General features: G+C 47.3%; 1 protein-coding gene across 1 annotated transcript; it reads right to left on the bottom strand.

Annotated features, from left to right (window-relative positions):
• Nucleotides 1-8,316: 8,316 nt before the first annotated feature.
• LOC116834065 (cystatin-like) lies at nucleotides 8,317-15,078 on the bottom strand. Its single transcript, XM_032795910.2, has 3 exons — nucleotides 14,916-15,078; nucleotides 10,110-10,223; nucleotides 8,317-8,655 (listed from the first exon to the last, which is right to left on the bottom strand). The coding sequence occupies exons 1-3, from the start codon at nucleotides 14,988-14,990 to the stop codon at nucleotides 8,578-8,580; spliced, it is 267 nt and encodes an 88-aa protein (XP_032651801.2). The 5' UTR covers nucleotides 14,991-15,078; the 3' UTR covers nucleotides 8,317-8,577.
• Between the last annotated feature and the right edge of the window lie 4,088 nt (nucleotides 15,079-19,166).

Consider the following 19,166-nt stretch of genomic DNA (forward strand, 5'->3'; position numbering starts at 1 on the left):
TGAGCTGCCTGTATGTCTCTGACTGCTCTGAAGGGTCAGTGGAGGGCAGCTAGTTATGCAGGGCAGCTCCAGGCACAACTAGGGAGCAGCGTGTTTGGGTCTCCACACTGACTGATGCCCCATTGTGCTTTGGAGAGGACGGGGGAGCACAGCTTCCCCTGGGTCCGTGTTCAAATGCTGCATCTGGGAGCAAAGTTTTGGAAATAATAGCCCCAGATCTTTTCAACTGGCAGCTTAGCCCTTTGGCACGCTGCCTGCCCGGCCTGGGTAGATCCCTACTGTTTTATTCTGCACCCTTGCCTGGGAAGAAGATACAGCGGGTCAGTCCTGGAGCAGCACGGACAAGCCAGCCCCTTGCTGTGTGATGCCAGTGCTGTTTATCGTATGCTGTGTAAATGCTAGTCAAAAAACACAGTGCAGCTTTGGACTGGCAGCTGCAACCCACAGGATAGTCTTGTTCTTGTCCCCTACGCTGCTCCGCGCCATGAATTCCAGGGCACAGAGTGGGGTTCGGTGGTTTCCTTGGAACCACAAAGCCAGGGAGCTCCTGGAATCCTGCTGCTGTGTGGCGAGTTTGCGGGTCTCATGCAATCGAGCGTCCTTTACAAAAACTCACAAGACCAGGTTCACACACAGACTTTAGGGCACCCATCTTTGGCCTTCACCTGGCTCCCGCTTCCACTGCCATCCTGCACCAGCAGCCCCTTTCTCGCCTCCACCTCTCTGCCAGTGTTCATAGAAGCATAGAATATCAGGGCTGGAAGGTACCTCAGGAGGTCATCTAGTCCAACCCTCTGCTCAAAGCAGAACCAATTCCCAACTAAATCATCCCAGCCAGGGCTTTGTCGAGCCTGACCTTAAAAACCTCTAAGGAAGGAGATTCCACCACCTCCCTAGGTAACCCATTCCAGTGCTTCACCAGTGTTAAAACGCTTACCTTCATTCCCGGCTCCTTGGCAAATTATTGCCCACTCAGATGACTTTCAGTTGCAGACATCGCTCCTGCCCCCACAGGATTTTCCAGCAGCAGGAGATTGGGGGGAGGAAGAGGATTTTGACTCTATGGCCTTCTACCTTATTTTTTCTCATTTGGGCAGATCTAATGGGATGTGCAGCCCCCACAAGACAGAAGACACTAAAGAGTTAATGACGATTACCAGCACTCCCCCAGCTGTGCTGAAGTGACCATTAGAAACAGCTGGGATAAAGTGCTGCAACCCAGGCAAAGCAAGGGGTTGCTGGAGAGGCTGAACACTGTTGTGAAGGTGCCCCACAGGAGCAGAGGGAGCCATGGCACCCAGAGGGGCAAACTTCCTGACAGAAGGATCCAGGGGAGGTTGCCAGAGGTAGGGGACAGCCTGGGAAGGCAGCAACAGACCTAAATAAACAGCCTTTGACAGCCCAGCACAGGCTACCTGGGCTGGGGCCCGCTTCCAGCTCTGTAAGGGGAAGGAGTGGAGCTTGCTGACACCCTAGACTCAGGGTGGTGGTACTGACATAAGTGTGTTGGCCTTTATTTTTTAACTTGCTGTAATTTCCTTTGTTCCTCCCTGAGGAAGGAGGGAGATACTACACTTGGAGACTTTATGCGGAGGTCTTACTACCCTAACAGGGGAGGGACTCCAATGACCAGCCAGAGGGCTGGAGCTGTAGAGAGAGGCCAGGTGCTAAATCCCTAAACTGACACAAAGGGAAACTGAGGCAAGGCTACTGGAGGGAGCGTTTGGGGAAAACCCTGTAGTCCATTTTCTCTATGGTGTGTTTAAACATATGAGTGTATTTGTTCTCCTCTTTACTGTAGAGATACCAGATTTCTTCCATTGTACCCAGACCAGCAAACCAAAATGTTGTACGTGTGATAAACCACGACACTCCCTGTCCACCAGCTTCTGTCACTGAAAGTCAGAGAATGGGGATAGAAACGGTAGCTGCAAACTGATTGCTGTGATTTCATTATGAAAATGCTTTAAGTTAGAACCCAGGAGTTCAAGCTCCACTGGGGCCTTTAACAACAGGTGTCAGTTTTAGCTGCCATCACCACCATCATGTTCCTATTACGCCTCTGGCAGTTTAGGGCAGCGATGAAGTTCCTCCACTCCTGTCTGTTTCTGGCAAGTCTTTCAATGGTTCCCCAGCTGTGCCCCAGGTTTTTCAGCTCAGCTTCCACAGCTCTTCGCCATGTTGTTTTCGGGCAGCCTCGTTTTCGCTTGCCTTCAGGTGTCCATCTTAATGCTACTCTGGTGATGGAATCAGTTTCCATCCAAAGCACATGGGCAACCCATCGCCAACGCCTCCTGGCAATGACGGTGCTCATATCTTCTGGGCTGCACTATGTGAATAGGTCTTGGTTTGAGATTGTTCTGGGCCGAAAGAAACGGAGGATTTTTCTGAGGCAGGGCGTATGGAATGAAGAGAGCTTGGACATGTCAGACTTTCTCATTCCCCAGCGTTCTGCACTATAAAGTAGTGTTGGAAATGCGCAGCTCTGATAAATCTTGAGTTTGGTTTTGGTGTTGTATTTTGATGATTTCCAGACTGTACTGAAGCTCCTGAAGGTATTCTTGGCTTTACTGATTTTGTTCCGGACGTCCTGGCCTGTTCCACCGTCCTGGCTGATGGTGCTGCCCAAGCGTGTGAATGTTTCTACGTTGGTAAGAACATGATCCTCTACCCGTACTGGTGATGGTGAGGCAATAGTAAAGGACATGATATTGGTCTTATTGTGGTTGATTTTCAGTCCAGTTTGCTGTCTGAATGCATTGAGTCGAGTTGTTTTTTCTTGTATATGGTGTTGGGTATGTGGTAGGAGAGCAAGATCATCTGCGAAGTCCAGATCTTCAGGGGATGAGAAGGGTGTTCATTTAATGCCTCTTGGCATGTCTTCTGCTGTACACCGCATTACCCAGTCGGTGGCAATGCTGAAGAGGATTGCAGACATTACACACCCCTGATGTAGTCCTGTTTCGACTTCAAAACTGAGCTCACTGTGCTCAACACTGCATGTAAAGTTCAAATAAAAGCTTTTGATGATGTTGATTATATGGAGAGGGATTCCACATGCCTGCAGAATGCACCATAGGCTGGTCCTGTGAATGCTATCAAAAGCCTTCCCAAAGTCTACAAAATATATGTAGAGTTGCCATTGCCATTCTAAGCATTGTTCTATTACATTTCGTAGAGAGAAGATCTGGTCTGTGCATCCACGCCCTTTCCAAAAACCGGCTTGCTTTTTTCTGAGAACACTATCAACTGCCTCTGATATACACTGGACTATGCTCTTACACAATACTTGGCTTCTTATAGACTAACAGACATATTGGAGCATGAGCATGCATCCGATGAAGTGGGTATTCACCCACGAAAGCTCATGCTCCAATATGTCTGTTAGTCTATAAGGTGCCACAGGATTCTTTGCTGCTTTTACAGATCCAGACTAACACGGCTACCCCTCTGATACTTGAATACTTTGCTTGGCACAGATAAAAGTGTGATATCATATCATGCCAGTTATTACAATCACTGAGAGGTCCTTTCTTTGGTATCTTCACTATAACCCCATTGGTCCACTCATCTGACACTTTTTCCCTTTCCCAGAACTGAGGTGAATAGAGGGGCCAGGATAGATGCTGCTAACTCAGGATTTACCTCGAACAATTCTGCATTCAAGTTATCCTTGCCAGGAGCTTTCCCATTTTTAGTTGGGGTGTCTGTGTTAATATCAAGATCTTCTGCCTCCTGGATGTTCACTTCCTCTTTAGGTGGCTCCCTGTTCAGCAATTCTTTGAAATGCTCTGTCCAGCACATTTCTTGTTCTTTTTCTGTTAGTAGGTGGCCTTGTTTGTCCCTGATGAGAGTGTTTGTTGGTGTCTGCTGTTTACCACTGATAAGCCACATCATTTTGTAGACAGTTCCTTGTTCACCACCAGCAGCTGCACCCTCTGTTGCCAGATTATCAATATAACGTCATTTGTCCGCTCTCACAAGGTGTTTGATCTCCTGGTGTGCCTGGTATACTGCTCGTGGTATTTGTCCTTTAGCTTCTGGGATTTTGTGTCGAAAACTATTTTCTTTAGGGCTCATCTGGTTTCTGTGGCATTCCATGTCCTGGGTGTAATCCGCTCCTTCCTTCTCCTCTGCCTGTAGCCTAGTCAGGCTTCACTGCTCTGTTTATAAATTGCTGTTACTTTGTCTCACTTCTCGTTGATCTCCTCATCTGCATACCCCTCCTCTTCATCAAGGTCTGCAAGAGCTTGAAGCCTGTTCTTTACCTGCAGAACGACGGCTTTCTGTATTTCAGGGGACTTTCGCTTGTCGATGTCATAGCATCTACATCCCTTATTTGGACCTACACGTCTCAGTTTTAGCCTGATGGAGCCTGTCACAAGGTGATGGCGGCTGCCAACATCTGCTCCCCTTCTGACTTTCACATCTGTCAGTGAGCATCACCATTTGCCATTGATCATCGTGTGATCAGTCTGGTTCTGATTTCTGCCATTTGGAGAACACCAGGTCAGCTTGTGAATTTCACACTGTTAAAATAGGGTTCCGCAGATGACTAGGTAGTTCATATTGCAGAAATCAACATGCCTCTCTCCGTTTTCATTCATGGTGCCACACCCATGTTTGCCATTGCTCCGGCATTGTTTGTGTTGGCCTTACTGACCTTGGCATTCAGGTCTCCCATGACAATAGTTAGGCCGTGGCGTGGTGCTCTCTCTAACACCGCCTGTAGCGTAAGGTAGAATTTGTCCTTTGCTTCTTCATCACTGTCATTTGTAAGCGCATAGCACTGGATCAGGGTGATATTATTGTGTTTCTCTTTCAGTCTGGCTCTCATAAATCTACTGCTGATGGTCTTCCACTCAAGCAGGGACCACTCCATTCCCTTCTTCAAAAGGATGGCAACACTCTCCTGGTGTTGTCCAGAATACAGCAAAATGTCTCCCAAAGTTGTTGTTAATCTTCCTGATCCCGTCCATCTGCTCTCGCTGACCCCCAGGATGTGTAAGCTGTAGCATCTCATCTCTGCTGCGACCTGAACCAGCTTCCCTGTATCCTACATTGTCCATACGTTCCAAAAACCGAGTTTGGTTTTTGTCTTGGTGTTGAGCACTTCAGTCTTCATGCCAGGGGCTTCCTTTCAGCTTTAGCTATGCTAACCCCATATTGTTCCAAAAAATCTGTTTTCTGTTCAGAAATGCAGCCTAATGTATATTATAGTAACTTCATGGTGAAAGCAGATGTGTGTATACACAGATTTTCCTCTCTCTCTTAGACACATACACACACAGATTCACTCCTCTCTCTCAAACACGTGTGCACCTGGCTAGACTAGAACAATGCATCTGCAGGAAATAAAGAGAAACAGAAAGATCTCAACTTACACTGGCTGTATATCAGCTTTTCCTATTTGTTAGATACCTCAAGTCCTACTCCATGCACTAGAGCAGGGGTCGGGAACCTTTCAGAAGTGCTGTGCCAAGTCTTCATTTAATCACTCTAATTTAAGATTTTGCATGCCAGTAATACATTAATGTTTTTAGAAGGTCTCTTTCTATAAGTGTACAATATATAACTAAACTATTGTTGTAAATAAGGTTTTTAATTTAAATGAAGCTTCTTAAATATTTTAAATTAAAATGCAGAGCCCCTCGGACTGGTGATCAGGACCTGGGCAGTGTGAGTGCCACTGAAAATCAGCTCACGTGCCGCCTTTGGTATGTGTGCCATAGGTTGCCTACCCCTGACCTAGAGTCTGCCCTATCTAGGTCCTAGAGATACCATGATGCTGAAGTAGCTTTGAAAGTTGCAGTTGGGGAAGGGGAGGAGAAGATAGTATATTAAATAATGTGATCTGAGGTGGTACACAGCTATAGCCTACACATGTGAATTGTAACCAAATAGGCCCCTAGTCATAGTTTAAGACCAGAAGGGACCACTGGATCATCTAATCTGACCTCCTGTATAACACAGACCATTAAATTTCACGCAGTTAACCCCTGTATTGAGCCCAATAACTGGGGTTTGACTAAAGAATATCTTCAGAAAGGCATTCAGTCTTGATGTGAAGACATCAGGAGATAGAGAATAATCCACCATTTCCCTTGGTAGTTTGTTCTAATGCTTAATCACCCTCTCTGTTAAAAATGTCTGCCTTGTTTCCAGTTTGAACTTGTCTGGTCTCAGTTTTAAGACATTGGTTCTCATTCTGCCTCTCTCGGCTAAATCAGAGCCTTTAGTCCTTAGTATCTGCTACCTAGACACTGTAATCAAGTCACCCTTCACTCTTCTTTTTGAAAAGCTAAACAGCTGCGGCTCTTGAAGTCTCTCACCGTATGGCAGGGGACTGGACTAGATGACCTCTCGAGGTCCCTTCCAGTTCTATGCTTCTATATCCTCCAGCCTTCAACTCAGTTTTGTGGTTCCTTTCTGCACTCTCTCCAATTCTTCATCTCTTTAAAATGTGGACACCAGAACTCTACCAGTATTCCAGTGTGGACTCCCAAATACCATATACAGTGGTACAATTGCCTGTTTCTACTCACTCGTGCCTGTTTCGCCAAGGACTCCATTAGTCCTTTTGGCCACAGCATCACACTGGGAGGGCATGTTGAGTTGCATTTCCACTGTGACCCCTAAATCCTTTCCAGCCCCTTCTTTCCAAGATGCAGTCCCTCATTTTGTTGGCATGGCCTGCATTCCTCATTCCTGGATGCATAATTGGCTGTATTAAATGGGGCAAGGTTACCAAGCAATCTACATTTGCCCTGTCCACTCTGCCAAACTTAATCAGCAGTGACTTATATTTACTTCCACAGCTACCTTTGTCCACTGAACTTGATCTCATTTTTTGATGAGATTACAAGTTTATTTGATAAGACCTATTTCCATAAGACCCTGGTGCCTGGCATTAATTATATCCTTATTATCAATTTAATTCCATGTCAGCTTTTCTGTTTTGCCTGGGAGTGATGTCAGGCTAACTGGCCTGTAATTACCTGAGTCCTCCCACTTGCCCCTTTTTGAATATTGGCCCAACAGTAGCACTCTTCCAGTTTTCTGAAATTTCCTAGGTATTCCAAGATTCAAAAAAATTAACATGAAGGGGCTTGAGATTTTTCTGAGTCAACTCTTTTTGGACTCTTGGGTACAAGTTATGCAGGGCTGCTGATCTGAAAATGTTCATCCCCAGTAGATGTGGTTTAACATCCTCCCTGTTTACTAATGGACTGGAAAGTATGTCATCATCCTCCTGTGAGACAAGTACATCCTTCCTTACAGATAAATACTTCTATATTGAACACTTCTGCGTTATTAACGTTACCATCCTCATCTAGCATTGGGTCTACAGCTGCTATGCTGCAAACACTTCTGCACCTAGGTGCATGTCTGCAGGATCAAAGCCATTATTTGTGGTTTGTCTGCTGAGAAAAAGCCTTCTCAGGCCCTGACAGCAATTACTCTTCCCCTATGCTGTATTTCTAACAAACACTGACTGAAATGAAGTCTCTGGGGGAGCAGGGGGGATGGCATGTTTAACCATTACAAACACAGGGACCTCAGAGTACTGTCCTTGGATACCTGATCCATGTGTCTAGGTGTTTATCATGCACTGAAGATTATGGTATATTCAGGTGCAGGCGGGGGTGCAAAATGACTGGGCACATCTTTTAAAAATATCCACCAATAAGAAAAAGCTCCACCCCATGATTCACCCCTCCCAATGCATTGTACATGTTCTCTGAGCATCCCTGGGCAATTGAAACTGGGCTCAACCTTCAGTAGGACTCCTTGGTTTTAGCCCCTTCTGGATTGATGAGGTAGTACACACCTCTTAAGAGCTATTGTTCCAGGCTCTCAGCAGACTCAGGCAGAGAGATACTGCTGCCTTGGTTAATCCTTGAAAATGTGATCCCTTCACAACTAGAGTTACTTTTCAGGCTACTGTCTTGCTGCCCAGAATCTTATCTTTAACTTACAGGGATCTGTTCATTGTACCACCATAATCCAAGCCTGGATTATATGGGTGCTATGAGTAGGATCTCACATGACTTCCAACACAACCACACCACACAACTGGTGCAGCAAAACCCAGGCCGAACAGCATGAGTGCTGTTGGTCAGGACTGAGCCCCACACAGCTCTGCCTGTGTAGGGAACTTGCAGAGCAGATGCTAGCTCCTCCCTTTAATAGGCAACACAGCCGTTTGTAGGCTTATAACGCACACTCCTGACAAAATGACTGTGTTCTGGCACTTATTAGTTTTATTTCCATCAGTCTCTAACAGGGACAAACATTTCTCAAAACCTCTGACACTGACAAGTTTGGTTAATGTTTTATTTGAAAGGACAGACTGGAGGAATAAAGTAATGATAGGTAAGAAACAAAAACATTCTGTTTTGCTTCAAAGGAAGGTTACAGAGCTTTACTTGCATAGCACAAGTATACATAAGCATTTGAGTTAACAGCAATGGACAGAAATCCATCTCAAGAGGGTAATTCAGATTATTGCTTTTTCTTTAAAAACAGCAAACCTACAACAACTGGTTGCCGACATGTGCGGGAACGAACAGGTGCTTATTGGCATTTATTTTCCAGTAGGCTAATTTTGTTTAGCCAAGGAACAGTGTACACTACGAAGTTGCAAGTGATGTGCTGAGAAGAAAGGGGAGAGGGAAAAAGGTTAGTTTACAAATATAACAATGCAGATATAATTGAACTAGTCATGCCAGGGATGCAAACATTTACTATCTGTGGAGTTCAGCAGCATATTGCAGAACCAAGAAGGTGGCTCTTTAAATAATCTGCAATTGTGAATATTCTGGGAGAGATTCACCAACAGGAGACCAGAGTTGGAAAACCAGTTTTCCAAAAGTGTCAAGCACCCAACCACTGCCATCAAAGTCAGCAGGAAAGGCTGAGTGCTCAACACTTCTGAAGATCAGGTTAGCTCCTCTAGAGGGGTCTATACCACAAACTAGCCACCCACAGCTGGCCCATGCCAGCTGGCTCAAGCTCAGGGGCTGTTTAATTGCAGCACAGACATTCGGGTTTGGCTTGAGCCTGGGCTCTGGGCCCCGGGCCCCTATGAGGTGGGATGTCTACACTGGAGTTAAACAGTCCCGTAGCCCAAGCTGTGTGAGCCCAAGTCAGCTGGCACAGGCCAGCCACAGGTGTCTAACTGCAGTGTGGACATACCCTAACAGCATATCTTCAGCCAAGAGTGGCAACAACAGGAGTCTGAAGCTTTGATGGAACTTTTCAGAAGAGAGCTAGCACCCATGTACGTTCAAAAAAAGGATATGTCAGGGCAGCTAATTCATCAGTGCATGCATCACTGCAGCATGCACAACTCTAGTAACTGCACACACAAGTTACCAGCTAACTGTGCAGCCAGCAGTAACTCTGCATGTACAATTTCATGCAGAGTTGCAATAAATGTGCATGCAGGCACACATCTGATAAGGACTTCAGAACTATTGGCCTAGATTAACAGTGATAAGGCTGTAGTAGTATTGAAAAGTGGATTCTGATTAGGCACTATTTTGTGGCTCAGTTTAGTCATTAAGGAGTTGATCTGAAATCAGGTGACATTCCCCACTGAATTACGTCATTTGTGTGCAGAAGCCTGGGATTCTTTGCAAATCTGCCACAATGTCAGATCTCAACTCCTGTAGCAACTAACCTCTGCCACCATTAACCTATTTGTAGACCTCAGTGACAAAATGAACCTTTAATAAATTTGGGACCAAAACTTAAATTTCTCAAAGTGCTAGTGAACAATGTGACAGAGGAGTAGGATCTAGAGTGAGAGAAGAGCTGTGGGTTATGTTCCCAGCTCTGCCAGACCTATGTGACCTTGGATAAGGTCACTTACTCTGTGCATCAGTTCCCCATCTGTGAAATGGGGATAATAGCACTTTTCTCCCATCCTTTGTCTGTCTTGTCCATTTAAGACTGCAAGTGCTGTAGAGACTGTCTCCCTATGTGTCTGTACCACATCTAGCACAATGGGGCCCCAGATAAGATCTGGGGTGTCTAGGTCATACCTTAATACAAGTTCTGTAGATGCACTAGCCCTCTGAGTTTAAGCTCTTTCTATGCCATACCTTAGCCAGCTCTGGTGTTGAATGAAATTCACAGTCCTGAATTTCCGTTGATGACTTGGTGCAAGTTGTCCGGCCAACCTTAACATTCAGATAATACTTGACTCCGGACACAATCTGTAAAACGAGAAGAAAAGCTTGTTTACAGCACTGAGAGATTGTCTAGAAAGCACTACAGGCCACTGACCTGCCGAGAGGGTCAGAGTGAGACTGGACTCAAAGGAAGCCTTGTTTTCGTGGTGATGTTGCTAGTCTAGGATTGAGTTCTTTGTGGCAGGCACTCTTTTTCTAGTTGTGTACACAGCACCAAGCACAATTTGATCGCACGGGAGGCCTCTCGGAGGTTGTACTGCAATAAGCACTGAAGAAAAAAGTGTCAAACAAATGGAGGCGCAAGAAATAAGTGAGTGACACTGGAAAAGCAGAAAGAGTCCAAGGGACTGAAACCAAACATGCATCCAAAAGGACTGCATGTGGCAATTAAAAATAAGGAGCCAGCACCCTTTGCAGACCAGAAAACAAAACCCAAGGTGCTAACTCATGGCATGTGATAGCTTTGCTTACTGGCTTAAAAAGCTATTAATAGATATGTTTCGTTAAAAGGAACTGAAGGAGATTACTTGTACTTCTTTAGTTTATCAATGGGAGTATTGCCAATACCAAGCAGTGGAAGGGAAAAAAAAAAATCACAAGTCTAGCCCCAAAATCATGATTGTCTAAAAGAGTCATGTTACAAAGACCCAGACAAACATTTAAAAAAATATTTGACTTTGAGGTTTTAAGCCTTCAGGGGACATATGTCCAAACTTTTCTCTGCAACTGTGAGGGCTAGAAAGTTGCCTCCCCCTCCGTTCCTTCCAAAAATTGAAGGCTGAACTTCTCATGTAATTATTAGTGCTGTTGATTACAGTTAATGCCTCTGATTAACTGAAAAGAAAACTAATGCTTTAATTGAATACCCCTGGATGAGGAGGGAGGCATTGGCAGCAGAGGGGCTAGAGCCCTGAGCCTATATTTGAAAATAGAGAAGGCCCCAAACTATTTAAATAAATTGTATTCTATTATTGAACAGTACAGTTAAAACTGCAATTAGTCACAATTTTATCTCATGATTAATTGTGATTTTTTTAAATCACTTAACAGCCCTAGTAGTTGCATGACTCCAAGAGTTGCGGCTTTAATAAAAACACCAAATATCATGTGACACGTGCTAAAGGTCACAAGCGTTGACAACATTCCAGAGGAGACTTCAATGAGACAAAAGCAGATGCTCAGGTGTTTTGCTAAATCGGGGTCTCATTCTCTGGCTGACATCCTACAGGATAACTGCCCACGTGAAGCACTGGAAACAACAAGTGAGGATAGTTTAAAAAACAATTCTGATTGAGGGGCAGTTGAGGGCAGCTTATTTTAATTGTTAATAGAAAAATGAACTAACCACTCAAGGCAGGAGGGCAGCTGAGGGGAATCCATAGGTTAAAAACCATTGTGGAATGAACGTGTCTATCATAACCCTGGTCACTTTCTATGCCTCCTGTCCTTTGCACTCTCCTTTCTCAGACCTTGCTGCTTTGGGCTGTTGGCACAGTCTGTGTTTGTACACTGTCTAGTACAACGGAACACGCCCACACACACACCCCCATGCAATATGCATTAGAAAACAGTGACTGCTAAAGTCCTCCAATTTCAGTTTCAAAGTCTCCCTCCCATCACTGGGGGTAGCATTATGAACTAGTGGCTAGAGCACTAGACTTGGAGTCAGGAGATCTGGTTCTATTCCTTACTCTGTCGCTGGGCAGCTTGCAGAAGTCACTTCATTGCCCTGTACCTCAGTTTCCCCATCTGTAAAATGGGACTAATGCTACTGACCTTTGTACAGAGCCTTGCTCTACCAATGAAAAGCACTGCGTAAGCGCTAGGTATTGTTATTTAACTAGTCATTTATTTTTTTAAAACACTGATCAAATTGTGTCAAGGCCACTAAGAGTCACTTCAGCCTCCAGAGATGTCCTGCAGAAGAGGAAGGGAAGGGTTTGTTTCTTCATGATGTAGATAAAGGCCTAAAAGATTTTGGTTCCGTTCCCCAGTTATTTCCCCTTCTCCTTGCTTGTCTTTCATTAGAAAGTAAGGTCCTTGTTTTTTCTCTGGGAAACTCTGGATGACTGGGCAGTTGAGGCGGGTGGTTATGACATTACAGATGCCATAGAAACAAAACCCAAAACACTGCGAAGACAAATGATTGATTTTTATTCAAGCTGTTTAAAAGTCTTCAGTTTTGTTAACCTCTAAGAATCTTTTTGTTACAACAACCTCAACCCCTTTGAATTAAGAAAACCTCTCCAGTAACATACAAGAGGGCCTGGGAAAAGCAGAGTTTACATTCCTAATATTTCTAAGATAACAGACAAATTGCCCCTCCCTCTCCCCCACTAAATTTTCAAAAGGAACCAACTCATTTCCCCCTCCCCACCCCTTGTGCAGGGACATTTCAGATAAGTGTTTAGACTCTTTCTAGTGACCTCCTCACAATGGGATCTGAGCACTCTCTAGTAGTGCATTAAGTGCTGGAGCTAACATGATTCATTCTCTCATCTTCTCACCAGGGGGACACAAGTGTCTGCAGTAACTTTTTTTTTTTTAAACATATGTAGGCACTACATGGTACATCAACCACAAAGATTCTAATGCTAAAATGAAATAGAGAAACACTCCTTTCTGGTTACTGTTTGCCTTTCAAAGAAGGCCTGTTTCTCTGGTCCTATTTCAAAAAGCTGGCTTGGTGGTTTGTTTTCCTGCAACTGGCCTGGTCTACATTACGGAGTCAGGCTGACTTACATTGACCTAACTATGCAAGTGTCTATGCTGCCATGGTGCTCCCACAGATGGAAGTCACCCGCTACATCGACTAATAACTCCACTCTGTGAGGGGCATAGTGCTTAGGTCGATGTAGTTAGGACAACAGCATCTGTGTAGACACTGTATGACTTACATTGCCTGTTGGCTGTCCGCCCCCACACGGGGACTGACAGTCCCCCTTCTGCCACCTCCCAGTGTGGGATTGCGTGGGGGGCTCAGGCTCTCCTTCCCCCTCTGTCACTCACTGAAAGGCAGCCAGGCTCAGGCTCTCCTATCATGCACCTTCCCCCCACCTCCACCAAGACAGCAACAGAGGGACTGACAGCTAGACCTGTGAGCCTAGGCACCTGGCCTCAATTTCACAGCATGGAGCCTACCAGCAGTGAAACTTATATTGTACATTTCACTGTTGCTATTATTTCACCTTTGGTCAGTGGAGGCTGTCCGCCCTAGGGCCATGAGGAGACAGGGAGCTCTGGCGGTGAGCCCTGCACTGGGCTGACAGCCAGAGATAAACTGTGAAATAATAGCAGCTATGAAACTGACAAGAATGTCAATTTCATTGCTGGTAGGGGCCCTGCTGTGAAATTGAGCTCTGTGCCTGACTGACTGACAGCTGGGGCTGTCAGGGGGTACTCCAGCTGTGAGCCCTGCACAGCTGGCAGTGCCCCACTTCAGTGGGTGCAAGCGCTCCTGATGAGCACCACCAGCAGAAGGGGGTGGCTATGGCCACCAACAACCGATTTAATAACTGCAGTAGCTGTAGGTTGACCTGACTTAAGTTGACCTAATTTGGTAGTGTAGACAGGCCCTTAGTTCTCCTGTAGTTCAGTGCCTATACAAGTAGTTCTGTCAAACAACTTGGGGGGAGGGGATTTTAAGGCCCCAGTACAAAATGCTTGATTAGTAAGAGATGGGCCTCCTAAGAAAGCATGAATGAGGGGAAAAGCCTGCGAGCAACAAGGAAATGAAGACTGAATAAAGCAGAGAATCCTGAGAAGAAATGTTCACATGCAGCAGTTTGGTTACAAGGCCCAGCCTACTGGCCTCACCTTCACCAGCTGCATTTGCTTGGCACCAGCCTAGAGAGGAAACTCAGGAGTGGAAAGTAACCCACCACTTACTGGCTCAGCTTCGTTTTTGCATCTCTTGATTTCTCCATTCTACATTTGCAAAACTTGCTGTTATCTCCCTCCCTGACCTTTGGGAAAACATAACTACAGGGGCCTGCCTAAAGCTGGGGTAAAAACTGGGAGTCACTCCAGTTCTGCAGGAACCTTAGCCTTACACAGGGGTAAAATAAATGGAGTTGGAGAACCAACCCCCTACAGGTCCCTCAGACCTACAGTTCTTTCCCATGTCTGCTACAGAGGCACATTTCAGGGCCAGGTTAACAGGCAGATTCCCCCGCCCCCCTACACACACCCTGCCTAGGGCCAGCCTTAGGGGCACCGTGGCCAAGGAAGTGCCATGCAGCGGTGCAGAGTCACACACTGCCAGTGTACAGTCAGAAACTGCTTCTGCCTGCCAGGGGAGCATGGGGGTACCCAGGTTTTTCCCTGCTCACTCCTGATAGGGGTAGGGGGAGGACAGCTGATGAGTACAAATATTACTTGTCCCCCCCCGCCCCCCAACAGTACACAGCCCAGGTGGGGACAGTGCCCTGGATGCAGGGAGCCCTGACATGGCTCCTCACTCCCCCTACCCACCCACAGCCCCTTAGGGGTGCCCAGGGGAGCAGCGTCCGAGGCGGGGGTGCCAGGTGCTTCGTGCACCCAGATCAGTTTCCCCACGTGGGTGCAGGAGTTAGGGGCCCAGTGCGGGGGGGGGGGGCAGAGTTTAAATTCAGGGATTCCCACGGGGACGTCGCTGTCCGCCCGGGGCTCTGCTCGGAGGTCCGGGGGGAGGCGGCGGGGGCTGGCTGGGTGCCCCCCCGGGGGGCTGGCTGGTACCTGCTTGCGGGCCTGGAGGACCTCGGCCACCCGGCTGCGGTACTTGTCGTTGCTGGCTTTGTTGTACTCGCTCATGGCGAAGCGCAGCGCCCGCTGCACCCCCTCGTCGTTCTCCTCGGCGTCCAGCAGCCCCCCCAGCAGCCGCGGGGGCCGGTCCTTGGCCAGCGCCGCGCCGGCGGCCAGGGCCAGGGCAGCCAGCAAGAGCGCACGGGGGCGCCATCGTCCTGCGCGGGCTGGGGCGAGAGCGGGGTGCGGGGCTGGCCCCTGCAGCGATATATCCCCCTGGCCCGGGGGGCAGGCTCCGCCCCGGCCCGCCCACCTGGCCGCAGCCTGCGCCTGGCCCGGGTGGGGGGCGCAGGGACACGCCTCCCGCAGTCCTCGTCCTGCCGGTGCCGAGATTGGGGAGCCTGGGGGTCCCAGCATGTGTGGGTCTGCCCAGGGGCTGACCCCTTAGAGATTGACCCCCTTGCCGTTTGCATCCCCCCAGTCCGGGATGGCGGTGACTTGCATTTGGCTGTGGTTACACATTACAAAGGGGGAACTGTCTGGCTGCAAACAGGCCTTGGAGACGTGGGAGCAGATTTCAATTGTCCTCTTCTCCCTGCCACTTAAAATGTTTAGTTTCTTTGTCTTTCCACCATCCAAGGTCCATCTCAGGATGAAACAAACTCATCAGACTATGCAATTAAAAACAGCAGCAGCCAGCTCTACTTAGCACTTCACTTCATCTCCTCCTGCTTGACAAAACATGAACTGGACATCAGCCCCCCAAATCGAGATTGCTTAATTTACAATGTAGCTGGTATTTTTGAAGGGGCAAGGGGTAGGTTGTGTGGCATGCAGTGAACAGGGAGGGTAAAAGAAATACCTTTGCTCCTTTTGGCCCAAGCAGGTAGCCATTTAGCACTTTGTGGGTAGTTGCTGATACGGGGCAGATATTTATGTCTGGTATTCCTTTGGTGCAATCCCATGTAATTACAAAGAATGTTTCCCAGGACAGAGCAGGAAGGAACAAACAACAGAAAGCACTTTCCTTGCTCATAATTCCAAACCTGCCTTCTCAGCCAGCACTCTGCCCAAAGAAAAGGCCCCTCTCTTGGCTTCCTCTTAGAGACATGCTACCAGAGCTTCTCTGGCTTTTCAGGTACTTTCTCTTGCCTGTCTGCTTCTGACACATATGGACGCTTACAGCTGCAATCCAATCAATGCACTATCCCCTGCATTTGCAGTCACTTCTCAGGGAAATTCCTCTTATTCCTCCGCAATTAGTGCTTCCCCAGGCCTTCTATGTGGCCAGTGCTTTGGGCAGTGGTTTCTCTTTTTTTTTAAGCTATCTTACTTTCTAAAGGAGCTTAATTGCGTCTTCCATTTAGCCATTAGCCTCGAAGAGGTCTCTGACCTATGGGCAACCACAGAGAGGCATGCTGGGAGCCGCCAACATAACAACATTGAGCAACTACATCATTCACCATCCAATACATGCACAGAAATATTGACTCACATTGAGTAGTATATTACTTCACAAGTTGCTTCAATGATTTCCATGAGGCTGTTTGCAGTGTGAGGCCTAGTCTGTGTTTACAAGTTTTCTGGCATAGTTCTGTTGGTTAGGGGGGGTGATTCCCGTTCTGGCATAAGTTCTGTTCTGTTAGGGGGGGTGATTGCCCTTTCGCCCCCGCCCCCCGCCGCGCCAGTCTGACTGACATAGCATATGCTGGCAAAAGCCCTAGTGTAAGATGCATTTATACAAGGAAAGAAGAAGTCCTTTTGCTGGTATAATTTATTTTGATCAGGGCAGGGAAGCATTAGTATATGTATTCTGGCAAAAACATTACTTTGCCGGTATAAGCTGCAACTCCACTTTCTAGTGTGGACTAGACCGAAGACAGTATAGATCAGGCGTGGGCAAACTAAGCCTGTGGGACCATCCTGCCCAGCCCCTGAGCTCCTGGCCAGGGAGCCTAGTCCCCAGCTCCTCCCCCACTGTCCCCCCTCCCCTGGAGCATGGGGAGCACAGTTGGCTCTGGCCGTGTGGTGCAGCTGCTCCTCCTGCTGCTGGTAAGAGGACTGGGGGGGTTGGGTAAGGAAATGAGGGGCCTTGGGGGGCACTCAGGGAGCAGGGAGTGGTTGGATGGGGCAGAGATTCTGGCGGGGGGCGGTCAGGGGATGGGGAACAGGGAAGGTTGGGAGTGGGAGTTCCAGGGGGCCTGTCGGGAGGGGGATATGGATAGGGGTTGGGAGGGCAGTTAGGGGACAGGGAGCGGAGGGGGTTGGATAAGGGAGTGGGATCCCATGGGGCAGTTATGGGCGAGGGGTCCCAGGAGGGGGCAATCAGGGGATGAGGAGCAGAGGGCAGTTGGATAGGGGGTGAGAGTCTGGGGGGGGCTGTCAAGAGGCAGGAGTGTGGATAGGGTTGAGGCAGTCAGGACAGGGAGCAGGGGGGTTGGATGGGGCGGGGGTCCCAGGAGGGGACGGTCAGGGAACAAGTAGAAGGATGGGGTTGGATGGGTTGGGGGTTCTGCGGGGGGCAGTCAGGGGACGGGAAGTGGGAGAGAGTGGATAGGGGGTGGGGGCCAGGCTGTTTGGGGAGGCACAGCCTTCCCTACCCGGCCCTCCATACAGTTGTGCAACCCCGATGTGGCCCTCGGGGCAAAAAGTTTGCCCACCCCTGCTGTAGATCCAGAGTGAGAAATCTTGCCCTGAATTAGATGGGGTCCTGTAGAAGAAATAGTAGGTGATCATGTAACCATAATGCCTATGCACAAGAGAACAGGGTGAAGGTTGTGCCAGCTCCCCTAACCTTCTTGACTACTGAGTGCTTTGCAGACTTGAGTCTCAATCCTGCACAGCCTGATTGCAAAGTTGTGTGTAACATCACATCAGTTAATACAACTCCTCCAGGTCACTTTCTTACACGCCCCGAATTTCCTAGTGAAAACTAGCACACTGGCTTCAATGCTGCAGAAGGACTCACCACTGGCCCTTTGATTAGAGCTGGCTGGAGGACAGCAGTTCCATTTAGCAACAACTTCTGAGGTTTTGAAATTGGTTTTTGTTCTGCGTTGGAAGGAAACCAAAACCTTTTGAATGTGTTCCCTAAATGGCTGTTCTCAGATTGAAAAGCTCAGGGTTTCAATTTGGGGCTCTGTCTCGCTCTCTCCGGCCAGAAGCGACCAGAGAGCTCTTGACCTCACAACTCTCCTCTATAAAAACGTAATTGAAACCAGTACATCTCTGCCAGATGTTGTGGCTTTGATGAATCAGCTATTTCAATGAAATTTCATTGAATTGAAAATGCCCCGCCCAGCTCCACTTCACACATCTGCAAACACTGGGGTTCCATTTCACCAGATAGATCCTCTTGGCACCTTTCTTGGGGGGGGCGGGTGCACTGCCTTCCAACTTACATAGTCATCTATGTACTGGGCCCAGTCCTAGTCAATATACTCATAAATGATCTGGACAAAGGGGTAAACAGTGAGGTGGCAAAATTTGCAGATGATACAAAATAGTTCAAGATAGTGAAGTCCGAGGCTGACTGCGAAGAGCTGCAAAAAGGTCTCTCAAAACTGAGGAACTGGGCAACAAAATGGCAGATGAAATTCAATGTTGATAAATGCAAAGTGATGCACATTGGAAAACATAATCCCAACTATACATTTAAAGTGATGGGGTTTAAATTAGCTGTTATCACTCAAGACAGAGATCTTGGAGTCATTGTGGACAGTTCTCTGAAAACATCCACTCAATGTGCAGCGGCAGCCAAAAAAGCAAACAGAATGTTGGGAATCATTAAGAAAGGGATAGAGAATGAGACAGAAAATATCATATTGCTTCTATATAAATCCATGGTATGTGTACACCTTGAATACTGTGTGCAGATATGGTCGCCCCATCTCCGAAAAGATATATTGGAACTGGCAAAAGTTCAGAAAAGGGAAACAAAAATGATTAGGGGTATGGAATGATTTCCATATGAGGAGAGATTAATAAGACTTGGACTTTTCCGCTTGGAAAAGAAATGACTAACAGGGGGTAAGTTAGAGATCTATAAAATCATGACTGGTGTGGAGAAAGTAAATAAGGAAGTGTTATTTATTCCTTCTCATAACACAAGAACTAGGGGTCATCAAATGAAATTAATAAGCAGCAGGTTTAAAACAAACAAAAGGAAGGAGGAGGGAGAAAACTTGTTCATCTTAGCCTCTAATGATAGAACAAGAAGCAATGGGCTTAAACTGCAGTAAGGTG

Source organism: Chelonoidis abingdonii, chromosome 3 (assembly GCF_003597395.2).
Source record: "Chelonoidis abingdonii isolate Lonesome George chromosome 3, CheloAbing_2.0, whole genome shotgun sequence".
Lineage (NCBI taxonomy): Eukaryota > Metazoa > Chordata > Testudines > Testudinidae > Chelonoidis > Chelonoidis abingdonii.